Source organism: Esox lucius, chromosome 3 (genome assembly GCF_011004845.1).
Source record: "Esox lucius isolate fEsoLuc1 chromosome 3, fEsoLuc1.pri, whole genome shotgun sequence".
NCBI lineage: Eukaryota > Metazoa > Chordata > Actinopteri > Esociformes > Esocidae > Esox > Esox lucius.
Genome location: NC_047571.1, coordinates 6287984 through 6301151, shown reverse-complemented (window position 1 = coordinate 6301151; position 13168 = coordinate 6287984). Strand labels below are relative to the sequence as shown.

Genomic DNA, 13168 nt, shown 5'->3' with positions numbered 1-13168 from the left:
TTGTTTTTACATTGCTCTGTGTTTGATTGCCTGTGCTGTGTAAGAACTAACCCTTCACAAAAGCATACAGGATGTTTACTATCGGAAACAATGTACCACTGAGAGTGTAACTTATTTTTTCTTTTCCCCTCAGGTGTTTTTCAAGGAGATTTTCCTCTATATCCTGGAGACGTCGACCAGTTCCTTTGATCATAAATGGATGGTCATCCAGAGCCTTACTAGAATCTGTGCAGGTTGGTAGTTTGTTGACCATGTGGCTCGGTCGGTAGAGCAGTGGGCTTTCAGTGCTGCAGTTAAATGGTTAATTGTCATTTTCACTATACTCTGAAGAATAGCATTGGCTAATGACTACGTTTTTATTTTTACTTGTTAAGGGATTACAGAAGTTGTTTAGTATTAAGATAATGTATTTAAGTTTCATTATCCACCAAACATTGGAAAATGTCCCTCCTTCAGTTTGGAGAGTTAGGCAGCAGCTGTAATCCATTTCTTTGGTCATTCTGTCTTCGTCAGCTACATGCTGCCTCACGCTTGAGCCTTTCAATAGACCAATACCCACCTCTGTTTCCCCCGTGTCTTCGCAGACGCCCAGAGTGTGGTGGACATCTATGTCAATTATGACTGTGACCTGAATGCTGCTAACATATTTGAGAGGCTGGTCAATTACCTGTCGAAGATAGCCCAGGGCAGAGTGGGACATGAGCTTGGCACCACACCTGCTCAGGTAAGACATCGTTCGGTCGGACACTTACCATCGCCAGACCTTCGTCCTGCTGTATGACCATATTGTTTTTGGTTTTTTAGGAGCTCAGCTTACGGAAAAAGGGTCTGGAGTGCCTAGTGTCAATCCTGAAGTGTATGGTGGAATGGAGCAATGATCAGTATGTGAACCCCAACTCTCAGACCAGCCTAGGTATGACCGTATATCATCTTGCACTAAGTATGTACATTGTCAATTTTGTGTACGCAGTCTGCATACAGTGGATATAAAAAGTATACATCCTTATTGAAAATGACAGTTTTGTTCATGTAAAGGCTAAAATCTTGACAGAATATGTCCGACCTGCATATTACTAAGGATGAGAAAAGGTCTTACATGATTGGTCTTGATTTCAGCCTTTACATTGCTGCATTTTCATTAAGGGTAAAGAGACTTGATCTACTCTGTTGTCTACCAACTGCAACATTCCATGTCAAACGCTGGTTGTGTGGACATTTCTCTTAGCCAATAACCCATATTCTGATTCTGATTGAATGAACCCTATTTGAGTTCTGCCAAAGAAATGTATTACATTAGTTTCATGATTTGTCATTTACAGTGGCTTCCTGTAGAGTGAAAGCCTGGTTTTCCACGAGGCTAAGAGCAAATGCATTTCCCCCCTGAGACCAAGCCATGGTCATAACCAGAGCTTGTACAACAGCCCAGGGCTTTCTTACTGACAAACAAACCTACTGAGACACGACGGCCCTCCGCCGAGCCACACCTTCAACTACACATCCGAGACATGTCCCCAGCGCACACGGAACTATGTTTTGGTTTATCAGTACATAAATGCAAACCGTCACAGACTGACTTATTTTGCTGTCAGTGTTTTAATCTTTTAAGGAAGAGCAGGTAAATCACAACATTTGCAATTAGTTATTAGCAGAGCTTGCAGTTGGTCTTTATCAGTTTGGCGTTTGGTCTAACAGCAATGACCTGCCACATCATTGAGCCCCGGATGACCCAGGTTGTGTTTTTGAAGGGTTCTTGTTCATATTCTGGGATGCCCTGTAGGCCAGGAGAAACCTGTGGAGCAGGATCCCAGCGAGAGCACCAAGACCCCAGAGACCATCAACCGCTACGGCAGCCTGAACTCCCTGGACTCAACGGCCTCGTCCGGCATCGGCTCCTACAGCACCCTGATGTCAGGGACGGACAACGCCGAGCAGTTTGAGGTGCTCAAGCAGCAGAAGGAGATCATCGAGCAAGGCATCGACCTGTAAGTGCTTTGGTCAACGACCGGGAGGTTAGCCGGAGAAGCTCTAGATGGTTGTGGTGGACCAGTTTGAGCAGACCGACTGATCTGCAGATCACCCTTGATGCTCCCACAATCTCAAGTGTGAAATTTACGCTCTAGAACTTGTGCATTATGCACGTTTCAGTTGCCCCTTGGTTCTTCTGTGTAGGTTCAACAAGAAGCCGAAGAGGGGCATCCAGTACCTACAGGAGCAAGGCATGCTGGGTACCACACCGGAGGATCTGGCTCAGTTTCTGCACCAGGAAGAGAGGCTTGATTCTGTAAGTAAATTAGAAAACATGCCATTCCTTAGGTGGCCAGTTTCCCAGACAAATTGACCTTGGTCCTGGATTAAATGTCTGGGCAGCTGCCCCTAAAGGAGTTCTCTTAACATGATGTTTCTCTGTGCTGTATGTACAGTACATATGTGGAACATGCGTCTTAATTCGCATTTTCTTTGTTTGTGTTTTAAAATCCCCTGTGGTAACACTCTGTGCACATATGAGGCTCCCTGCCGGAAACCAGGATTCAATACCCGGCTCTACACTTCACCGCAATTTCTCCTCTTCATCTGTCTTCCTTTGATTCCATCTGTCTAGATAAGCCTTGAAAAACAATACATGTGTTAGGAAAGTCAGTGCACACACTTTTGGAATAAAAAAAACAAAAGGAAAATATCAGTTTTTATGAATGTCTTTTTTGCATGTTAGACTCAGGTGGGCGAGTTCATCGGAGATAACGAGCGCCTTAATAAAGAGGTGATGTACGCTTATGTGGACCAGATGGATTTCCAAGGCAAGGACTTTGTCTCGGCTCTGCGTCTCTTCCTGGAGGGCTTCCGACTGCCCGGGGAGGCCCAGAAAATTGATCGGCTCATGGAGAAATTTGCGGCCAGATATTTGGAATGTAATCAAGGGTTAGTCTCTCTCTCTGTCTCGCTCTTTTTTTCTTGGGCTTCCATCTCGGTAGACAGATTGCAAGGTGTGGGTTAATAGATTGTGTAGTTGTTGTAAGGTTATTACACAGCAAATAGTCTCACCTTGAACTTTTCAATCCTTCAGGCAAACCGAGTTCGCCAGTGCAGATACGGCCTACGTTCTGGCTTATTCAATCATTATGCTGACAACAGACCTTCACAGCCCACAAGTGAGTCACTTGGCCACACTGCTTCTTTGGCCTCAGTTTAATTTCACAATGTGTTCGTTTATAATGATTTTTTGTCGTTGCCCAGGTGAAGAATAAGATGACTAAAGAGCAATATATCAAAATGAATCGAGGAATTAACGACAGCAAAGATTTACCCGAGGAGTACCTGTCAGCCATTTATGATGAAATCGCTGGGAAGAAGATAGCCATGAATGAAACAAAAAAATTAACCCTGAAATCGAACAAGCAAAGTGAGTTTTTTTGTGTTTTTACTGTGCCAAAATGACAAGTCAAGAGGACTCAAAGCTAGTCTGTCACTAGTCAGTAGCAATCAGAATAGCGTATTGTTTGGTTAACTGTTGAGACTGTAAAAGAAACACAAGATGTTGATTTAATACCAAAAATCCAGTTGTGTCAACATTAAGGCAGTGTTTCCCAATCCTGGTCCTGCGGACCCCAAGTGGTGCGTGTTTTTGTTTTTGCCCTAGCACTTACACATTTGGTTCAAATTAAAGATTTGTTTGGACCAGGATTGGGAAACACTGCATTAAGGTAGTCAGCCGAGTGTGCTCGACATACTTTTCACACAAAAACATTTGGTTATGTGTTCACAGCTTGTTGCCTGTTTTATGTTGAATCAACTTCATTTGGTTCATTGCTAGTATATGTGTTTGTGAGGGCTATCGACCGATTCTTCCTCCCCAGGTGTGGCCAGTGAGAAGCAGAGACGTCTGCTGTATAACGTAGAGATGGAGCAGATGGCCAAGACGGCCAAGGCCCTGATGGAAGCAGTCAGCCACGTCCAGGCTCCCTTCACCAGCGCCACGCATCTGGATCATGTCAGACCCATGTTCAAGGTGACAACATCTGTTCATTAATCCAGAGTAACATTCCAATATAAAGTTTTACATTATGAAATGGGAGGAACTACTCAAATCTAGATCCAGGTGGGTAAAGCTGGTAGACGTACTACCCAAAAGAGCTTGCTGAACAAGCTTCTACAAAGTACTAAATAATGGATCGGAAATTCGTATGTAAATGTGACATTTTAGGGGGGTTTTCAGTACATTTCTAAAAATAGTTTTTTGCTTTGTCTTTATGGGGTATTGTGTGTAGAAGGATCGCACACAAAAAAGAAATATAAATTTAGTCTGTTACACAACAAATGTAAAAAGTGTGAAGGTGTGAAAAATACTTTTTGAAGACACATTTTTTCTTGCAACAACCTTCTTAGTCTGGACAACCTCATGAAATATTTTCCTGCATACTGACTTGGTTTCCCCCCTAGTTGGCCTGGACCCCATTCTTGGCCGCGTTCAGCGTGGGTCTTCAGGACTGCGACGACACCGAAGTTGCCTCCCTGTGTCTGGAGGGGATTCGCTGTGCCATCCGGATCGCCTGCATCTTCACCATCCAGCTGGAGCGGGACGCGTATGTTCAGGCCCTGGCCCGGTTCACCCTGCTCACAGCCAGCTCTGGGATCTCGGAGATGAAGCAGAAGAACATCAACACCATCAAGACTCTCATCACGGTGGCCCATACTGATGGGAACTACCTGGGCAACTCCTGGCATGAGGTTGGCCTGACTCTCTGTCTGTCACTGGATCTAGTGGATCTCCTTTTGATCAACCCCAATATTCAGATATCTTAGATTCCTATGAGATATGACTTACAATATGAGATGTTTTAAGTATGAGTCATGTTTCTGTGTTAGAATTGTGTGGGCATATACCAGTAATTACAAATAGTCTGAACACACTCACAGTGGGGATAACAAGTATTTGATACACTGCCAATTTTGCAGGTTTTCCCACTTACAAAGCATGTAGAAGTCTATAATTTTTATCATAGGTACTCTTCAACTGTGAGTGACGGAGTCTAAAACAAAAGTCCAGAAAATCACATTGTATGATTTTTAAGTTATTAATTAGCATTTTATTGCATGACATAAGTAGCAAGTTAGGCGTTTTGTGTTGTGTCAACAATGTTTAGGTGTGGGTTAGCAGAATATCAACTTGAAAATTTATATTTACACTGATCTGTAACGTCAAGATTTACCCCCCCTGGGTATTATCACTATTTGTTAATGTTTGACCTGCTTGGTCATTGTCAGTAAAGACATTAATTCTCAAGAACTTACTAGGCTAAAGAAAAATGTAATATCAGTAACCCTCACATATCTCCTAGGCATCGCAAAGGAGGGTTTATCTTTTTTGATTTAGTCAGCTGTCTGAATCATTTTGAATCGCAGCACCTGGTATTACCCCCTTTTGTCGTGTCCTCATCAGATCCTGAAGTGTATCAGTCAGTTGGAACTGGCCCAGCTGATCGGGACTGGGGTGAAGGCTCGCTACATCTCAGGGACGGTCCCGGCCAGAGGTGGCCTTCTTGCCAGCCTGAGAGAACAGGCCTCGGACAGCTCAGAGTACCTCGGACTGGGTCAGTCCTTTCTCTTCCACAGCAGCGCCAGTGCCTCCTGAACAGCAAACTGTTCCCTTTTCTACTCCGCAGGCCCTGTCAGGAATAGTACACTATAGAGAACACAGCCACAGTGTGGGACCCATCTGGCTTCTGGATTAGATACCCTCTGGGCTGTTTGTCATATATATCACTGTTTAATCTTGTGAAGAAATGTTCTTTGTTAATGTTCATTGCTTTAATAGTATATTCATCACATGTAATAGGACTGATCTAAGGTAAAAACTGTCGTGGTTTTGTTAAAATGTGTTTCCTCTGGTGTGTCTGACAGTTGGCGGTAATGTGGACCGTAAACAAATAGCCTGTATCCAGGAGTCCATTGGAGAGACGAGCTCCCAGAGTGTAGTGGTTGCTGTTGACAGGTAGGCTGAGGGAATGGTTCCTATGGTGACATGAATTCAATATGTTGTTTCCTTTTTCCTCTTTTATTACGGATAAATCTCAATGAAGTCACTGTTACATATGAAAGAAGTAAGAGTATGCTGGATTTCTTTCAGGATATTTACTGGTTCTACCAGACTCGATGGCAATGCAATAGGTCAGTGTTGATTTACATTTCTCACTCCCAAATTTAGCATAATAATGGTGAAAGTAAATACATTGGTTTGAATAAAGGGAGGTTTGCGAGTTTGAATTACTTTCTTTATTTTACCCAAAACTTATACAGGGTGTATGATATATTCAATTATTGCTGGAATATTCATTAACATCCATTTGTTTTCGGTTTGCAGTGGATTTTGTCCGATGGCTGTGCGCTGTATCAATGGACGAGCTTGGCTCCCCAACACATCCACGCATGTTTAGCCTTCAGAAGATTGTGGAGATTTCCTACTACAACATGGGCCGCATCAGGCTTCAATGGTCCAGAATTTGGGAAGTCATTGGGGACCATTTTAACAAGGTTCAATTGTTTTTTAAAATCTGTAATTATGGTGTACTTTTAATGTTGTTATGCTGATTTGAGATGCAGTAGTAAAGATGCATGTTTTTGATTCACGTGGTTGAGATTCATGTTTTTCTGTGCAGGTTGGATGTAACTCCAATGAGGATGTGGCTATATTTGCTGTGGATTCCCTGAGGCAGCTGTCTATGAAATTCTTAGAAAAAGGAGAGCTAGCCAACTTCCGATTCCAGAAGGATTTCTTAAGGCCTTTTGAACATATCATGAAAAAGAACAGGTCAACTTTGTTTCTTTACCCAACCTGCACTCAAGTTTGTGAAATGATAATCAATGCTTGTAACAACTGCTGTAAATGGATCCTTTGTGGAAACCTCATATCATGAAATAATCCAAAATAATTTCAAAGATTCAACCTTTAAACGATTCAGCAATTCAGACCTAGAATTTTGCCCACAGGTCTCCTACCATTCGAGACATGGTGGTTAGGTGTATAGCTCAGATGGTCAACTCCCAGGCTGGGAACATCCGGTCGGGGTGGAAGAACATCTTCTCAGTGTTCCACCTGGCCGCCTCGGACCAGGATGAGAGCATCGTGGAGCTGGCCTTCCAGACCACCGGCTACATAGTCAGTAAGTGTTGGATTGTCTGACTAACATTAGCTCGTTGGTGAGGCCAACAATAAGAGTTGCAAACGATCACCATGCATAGAGATGTTCAAAGACGGCAAACAGATGTATTCTCATTTGTTTGTTTTTTTCTTTCAGCGAATGTATTTGAGAAGCACTTCCCGGCCACAATCGACTCCTTCCAGGATGCTGTTAAGTGTCTGTCTGAGTTTGCCTGCAACGCTTCCTTCCCGGACACCAGCATGGAGTCCATCCGCCTCATACGCCACTGTGCCAAATATGTATCTGAGAGGCCACAGGTGAGCAGTGAGCACTACAAGGCTTTACAAGGCCTGGATGGTTTTGGTTTCTCGCTGCTGTAGGTGGGCATAAATATTTAAATATTCAAACAAACTAACACAACAGTGGCAAGGATATATCATTAATAATGGAATGGAGACCGGCTGTTAACCTACACTGAAAATACAGATGAAGGTAGAATTTATTTAGGACAATCCAACTTGCTGAATGGCAGGATTCTGACTATCCAATAACCCTTCCCTCCCTATCTTGCTAGGCTTTCAAGGACTACACCAGCGACGACATGAATGTAGCCCCGGAGGACCGGGTTTGGGTGCGGGGGTGGTTCCCCATCCTGTTTGAGCTGTCCTGTGTCATCAACAGGTGTAAACTGGATGTCAGGACTAGGTAAGGGCCCTATTCACTCTACCCCTTACACCCTCCTACAGGGTGGTTCCTGGACCCTTGTACCCTTGGCTTCAGTGCTTGTTCCTTAAAAATAATGTATCTATAAACAACTACTGATGTTAAGAGAAGTGTTGATTTGACTACCAGAACCTCTCTTCCCTATCCTGAAAAAAGGCTAGTGAATGAAGTCCAAGTATGTACAATGAACTAGCAGCAGCATCATTTTTTACATCCATTTTCAACCTGACTTGAGGCATTAACATGTGATGTGATCATCCAGACTTTTGTTGCCTATATATAGCAAGAAATAACATAAAAAAAAGAATTTCTTTTTGGGCTGGATCCTATACTAATGATCCCCCCCGTTTCCTTTCCATTGCTCTAGGGGATTGACCGTGATGTTCGAGATCATGAAGACATACGGTCACACCTACAAGAAACACTGGTGGCAGGACCTCTTCAGGATCATCTTCAGGATCTTTGACAATATGAAACTGCCCGAGCAGCAGACCGAGGTGACATGCATTTATCGGGAACTTCGCGCCATCTAACGGTTGGGGGCTGGCACTCTTTAGGGAATCTAGTCACAACTGCTTTGAACTAACAGGCTTTATGTTCCCCTCCAATCTTAGAAAGCTGAATGGATGACCACCACCTGCAACCATGCACTTTACGCCATCTGCGATGTCTTCACTCAGTACTTTGAGTCCCTCAGCGATATTCTCCTGGACGATATCCTGTCCCAACTGTACTGGTGTGTGCAGCAAGGTGACAGGAACTCCCATCTCCACTTAAGCACCAGTTTAGGTCTTCCTTCTCTCTCTTTCCCCGTCCTGTTCACTATAATAGGAGGAGATCAGAACGTAGACATTTCACAGTACAGAAGTCAACACATTGCTTATAAACCCATAACTGTAGGAAAAATGTAATTGTACCTAAATAATCCCGCATTTTAGTCTTTCATAATCTGTCTTGTGGTGCCTCAAAATATAATGTGGCCTTGTAGGTCAAATAAAATGTAAAAAAATATTTATATACTAGGAACATTCCGGGTTTTTTTTGTCCATAAGCCTTGAAAATGCTATGTTTTCAATGTAAAAGGAATGCCATTGAATGTCTATGCTGATTTAAATGAAAACAAAGAGCCTCCCTCTGACCGGCTCGGTCTCCCCCAGACAATGAGCAGTTGGCGCGCTCAGGAACCAACTGTCTGGAGAATGTGGTCATTCTGAACGGAGAGAAGTTCAGCCCGGAGACATGGGACAAAACCTGCAACTGTATGCTGGACATCTTCAAAACCACCATCCCTCATGCGTGAGACCTTTTGTTATCAGAGAATGTGTTTCATTACATCAGGGTTTGTTCTGTGACCTATCAACAGCTGTTCACAGCTGATTGACGGTTCTGTTTTGAATCTCCTCTCCTCAGGTTGTTGACATGGAAACCAGCAGGAGCAGAAGGGGAGGCCATTCCTCAGTATGACCCCTCAAACCTGGTAGGTTTACTGCTCATCTGTTTTAGCACAACTCTTTTCTTTTTCTTTTTTCTTCTACTTGACAGATTTACTGTGCTCTCATCAGATTGGGACCAACATGTGGAGCACATAAAATTACATTTATATATACGTTTGACCTCGGTTGTATTCTCAGGACTCTATATCCCAGAAGTCAGTGGACATCCAGACTCACACAGAGGACCAGCAGTCGGTATGCAGTGTGGACTGGATCTCCCTGGAGAACCAGAGGCAGAGGACATACAACGGACCGTCAGACACACATGAGGACAGCCTCAGAGCAAGGACCCCGGCCAGTGAGTTTCCCTACAGATTGAATCCAGATGGAAAGTCACCCACTCCTCCTCTGGAGTGTCCCTCCACCCGTCACACATTGTTCTCCTGTCTCACTCTGCCTGTCCTGCGTCTGTCGCTGTGTTTGCAGAGGTGCAGGAGCAGAGGTTATTCTCAGCGCTGCGCATTAAGTGCGTGGTTCAGCTGGAGCTCATCCAGACCATCGACAACATTGTCTTCTTCCCGGCCACCAGTCGGAAGGAGGATGCGGAAAACATGGCCGCCGCACAGGTAACAACAGAGCTTGTCCTGAGGTGTATGGTTTTAAACCGAAACAAAGCAAATGTTATTTTTAAGAGATGTTTTTAACGGTATTACAACTGAAAGCAGTTGCGGATCAATGTTACACTACAAATTGGTTATAACGGAGTTTGTTGTGTTTGTCAACCTGTCAAGAGAGACACGGTGGATGCCAGTGTACACCTGGAGGCCCAAGATCAGGGAATGTACCGCTATCTGACCTCAGAGCAGCTCTTCAAGCTGCTGGACTGTCTTTTAGAGTCCCACCACTTCGCCAAGGCCTTCAACTCCAACAACGAGCAGAGAACAATCCTTTGGAAAGCAGGTGGGTACCTTGACCCTTTGTGTACCTCAGGACAGGTCCCAGAATGGGGTCACTAAATCATATGTCAGATTGTAAAACGTCACTAGTTGATAGTTGTTATAGGAGAATATGTAGTACATTTTTACTTTTTTTCTCATTTTCACTGACAAGCCTCAGAGAGCAATTCAGAACCTGTCCAATAAACAAGTAATCAATGCACCCATGTTATATGTGGCTACCAGCCCTCTAAGTGTTGTATTATCCTTATGTCCTGATTCTGTAACCATCCTCTAGAGGGCCCCACACCTGGTTAGTGATGGCCAAATGAGGCTTCATTAGCGTTATTTTAGCAGCAGGATATAATGCTGGCAGCACTCAGATTTTCTTTATCAGAATAAAAGCCATCATTGAAATGTATACAGCAAAATAATTAACAATATAGCCTGTAAAAAAAGACCAGACACAAACAACATTGGAACAGACATTAAACATAAAATGTACAGACTAGATCGCTAACTATATTGCCTTATATATTTCAATTATGGCTTTTATTTTGAAAAATTAAATCTGAGTTAGCACTGCTAGCATAATATCCCGCTGCTGGAAGAATGGTAATGAAGTCTCGAATGGCCATCACTACTAATAGTTGTCTCACGACACGTTTGTTTCCGAAGGTTTCAAAGGGAAGTCCAAACCCAACCTGTTAAAGCAGGAGACAAACAGCCTGGCTTGTGGCCTCCGAATCCTGTTCCGCATGTACACCGACAACAGCCGCAAGGCAGCCTGGGAGGAGGCACAGAGACGACTGCTTAAGTAAGAACTTGGCCAGAGTAAAATGGTGCTATTTATCAACGTTGAGAGGCCTTTTAGACTCTCAATCTTCCTTTATGTCTCTGACAGTGTGTGTGGCGAGGCCCTGGCCTACTTCCTCACGCTGACATCAGAGAGCCACAGAGAAGCCTGGACCAATCTGCTCCTACTCTTCCTCACAAAGGTGGTGAAGATCAGCGATGACCGGGTGAGTCCGGTTGGTCCCAAGTAGAGCCACAGCCACTGAGGTGAAGTTATTCCCTGGCTGTAGTATGAACTGAAATAAACTGAATTTAAATTGAAAAACCCCATTTCCAAATCACACCACAGACCCCTCCAGGTTACCCGTTTGTATGTGATACAGGCCAAACACAAGCACTTCACCCTCAACCCCATGTACAACCCTCAACTGCACCAACATTTGTTGTATGAGAATGAGCTAATCTGGTGCCTGCTGTACCCCTCTAATCTCCAGTTCAAGGCCCATGCGTCCAGGTACTACCCGCTCTTATGTGACATCATGCAGTTTGACCTGATCCCAGAACTGCGAGTGGCGCTCCGTAAGTTCCTCCTCCGAATCGGCAACGCCTTCGACATCTCGCTGCTGACCAGTCCCAGAGAGGAGCTAGGGCCTGCTGGGAGCCAGTGACATAACTTGGGGACCAGCACAGGAAAAAAGCTCCTCTTACAGTCCCTGTATGGGGTGGGATTGGAGGACTGCATCCCAAATGGCACCCCTATTCCCTACTTAGTGCTTTACCTTTAGGGCTCTGGTCAAAGTGCACCATGTCGGGCATAGGGTGCCATTTGGGACAGGTGAAGAGGTGTAATGTCTTAAACCCTCTTACTGTGAACTCTGACCCTTTGAGGGCCACAAGGCAATCCTTAAAAGGGACTGCAGGAAATTGGAGGTGGTGGACCCGGAAGCTCTTCCAAGAATCCCCCAGGCTGTACACAGTCTAGCCCTCGTCTGTGAGGTAAACTATTGACAGCAGTGAAGTGTGGCCCACAAAAGCACTGAATGAATGGCTGCTGGAAAGCTTTGTTTTACAACGTGTAGAAAATTCCATAAGCTCATACTGATGATGAATATAATAATGCAATTATTCCGGTAATGTTTTTCCCCAACTGACCGGAGGGCTAACTAATATCATCGAGGGTTTGAGGTGAGCTTTTGATGTATCTTTTATGAAACTGAGATATGAAAAGTTTAGTGGGAAGGACGATTAACATTAGCAGTGATTTTCTTTTGCACAGCCACTAGGTATCAAAAGCATCAGCAGCCCTCAAATACAACTAGACAAATCAAAAGTAGCGTTGTAGTATTTTAAGGTACTAAAACCTGTTTGTTTTCATTTGAAATCTAACAGCACTATCAGCATTGCACTCCTGGCAGCGCACTGGGATTTTCTCACTACTTTCCATGGCTCTAATTTGTCTGTTGACATATGAAACTAATGTATTAAAACAAGTAAACACTATTCCATTTTATATGTATATACTGTAGTATTTTATTTAAATTAAAAACAAATTTGAATTTGCTAAATCATTTCACCTGAAACGTCACCTCATGTTAGATGTACTGTCATTTTTGCACAGAAAACATGTCTGCTTGGGTTAGAAGTTGATGTTATGAAATTCAAGATACACATACTGTGGTGTACTAATGCTGTACTAATAATGTTTGGGTTAAAGTGTTTCTTGGAGCTGGGATTCATTCAAACCTGCTATAGCAATGTTTACGCAGCGTCTTTTTTGACAATATTCATTCCGTGCCCACACACTTATAATTATGAAATGTAACAGCAGAAAATGGGAGAGTTACCATGGGAGTAGTTCTTTTTACAGTACTCAAGACCAGTCTGTGAATTAATTTGACCATGGGGAAAAATGTGTTACTTGGTAAATACTGCAATGCGGGTTTGATTGAATTGAGCCCTCTGTTACATTGGGAAATGAGATGTAAGTGAATGTTTTTTTATGGCAATTCAGTGCTGTACAACTCTGTACGCGGTAATCATCTGGAACGCTCAGTCAATAAAATCTTTGCAATGACATGCAATAGAAGTAAGCTTAATGGACAGTTTTCAGTTCTGTCACTGTGCAGTTCTCTATTCCTTAAGGAATTAC

The 13168-nt window shown here is 43.5% G+C and overlaps 1 protein-coding gene across 1 annotated transcript in view; it reads left to right on the top strand.

Annotated features, from left to right (window-relative positions):
• Positions 1-13115, top strand: part of LOC105018391 (brefeldin A-inhibited guanine nucleotide-exchange protein 1) — a 32764-nt gene extending 19649 nt beyond the window's left edge. Inside the window, exons 11-38 of the mRNA XM_010883770.5 lie at positions 134-233; positions 585-724; positions 805-913; positions 1778-1982; positions 2170-2281; positions 2711-2916; positions 3062-3146; positions 3232-3397; positions 3852-4003; positions 4435-4722; positions 5435-5585; positions 5896-5986; positions 6122-6162; positions 6356-6525; positions 6651-6802; positions 6982-7154; positions 7290-7450; positions 7708-7838; positions 8224-8353; positions 8471-8606; positions 9014-9152; positions 9267-9333; positions 9488-9647; positions 9776-9915; positions 10081-10249; positions 10903-11041; positions 11129-11246; positions 11514-13115. Coding sequence (XP_010882072.2) covers positions 134-233; positions 585-724; positions 805-913; positions 1778-1982; positions 2170-2281; positions 2711-2916; positions 3062-3146; positions 3232-3397; positions 3852-4003; positions 4435-4722; positions 5435-5585; positions 5896-5986; positions 6122-6162; positions 6356-6525; positions 6651-6802; positions 6982-7154; positions 7290-7450; positions 7708-7838; positions 8224-8353; positions 8471-8606; positions 9014-9152; positions 9267-9333; positions 9488-9647; positions 9776-9915; positions 10081-10249; positions 10903-11041; positions 11129-11246; positions 11514-11687 — 4005 coding nt within the window. The 3' untranslated portion in view covers positions 11688-13115. The remainder of the gene's footprint in view (positions 1-133; positions 234-584; positions 725-804; positions 914-1777; positions 1983-2169; positions 2282-2710; positions 2917-3061; positions 3147-3231; positions 3398-3851; positions 4004-4434; positions 4723-5434; positions 5586-5895; positions 5987-6121; positions 6163-6355; positions 6526-6650; positions 6803-6981; positions 7155-7289; positions 7451-7707; positions 7839-8223; positions 8354-8470; positions 8607-9013; positions 9153-9266; positions 9334-9487; positions 9648-9775; positions 9916-10080; positions 10250-10902; positions 11042-11128; positions 11247-11513) is intronic.
• The last annotated feature ends 53 nt before the right edge of the window (positions 13116-13168 follow it).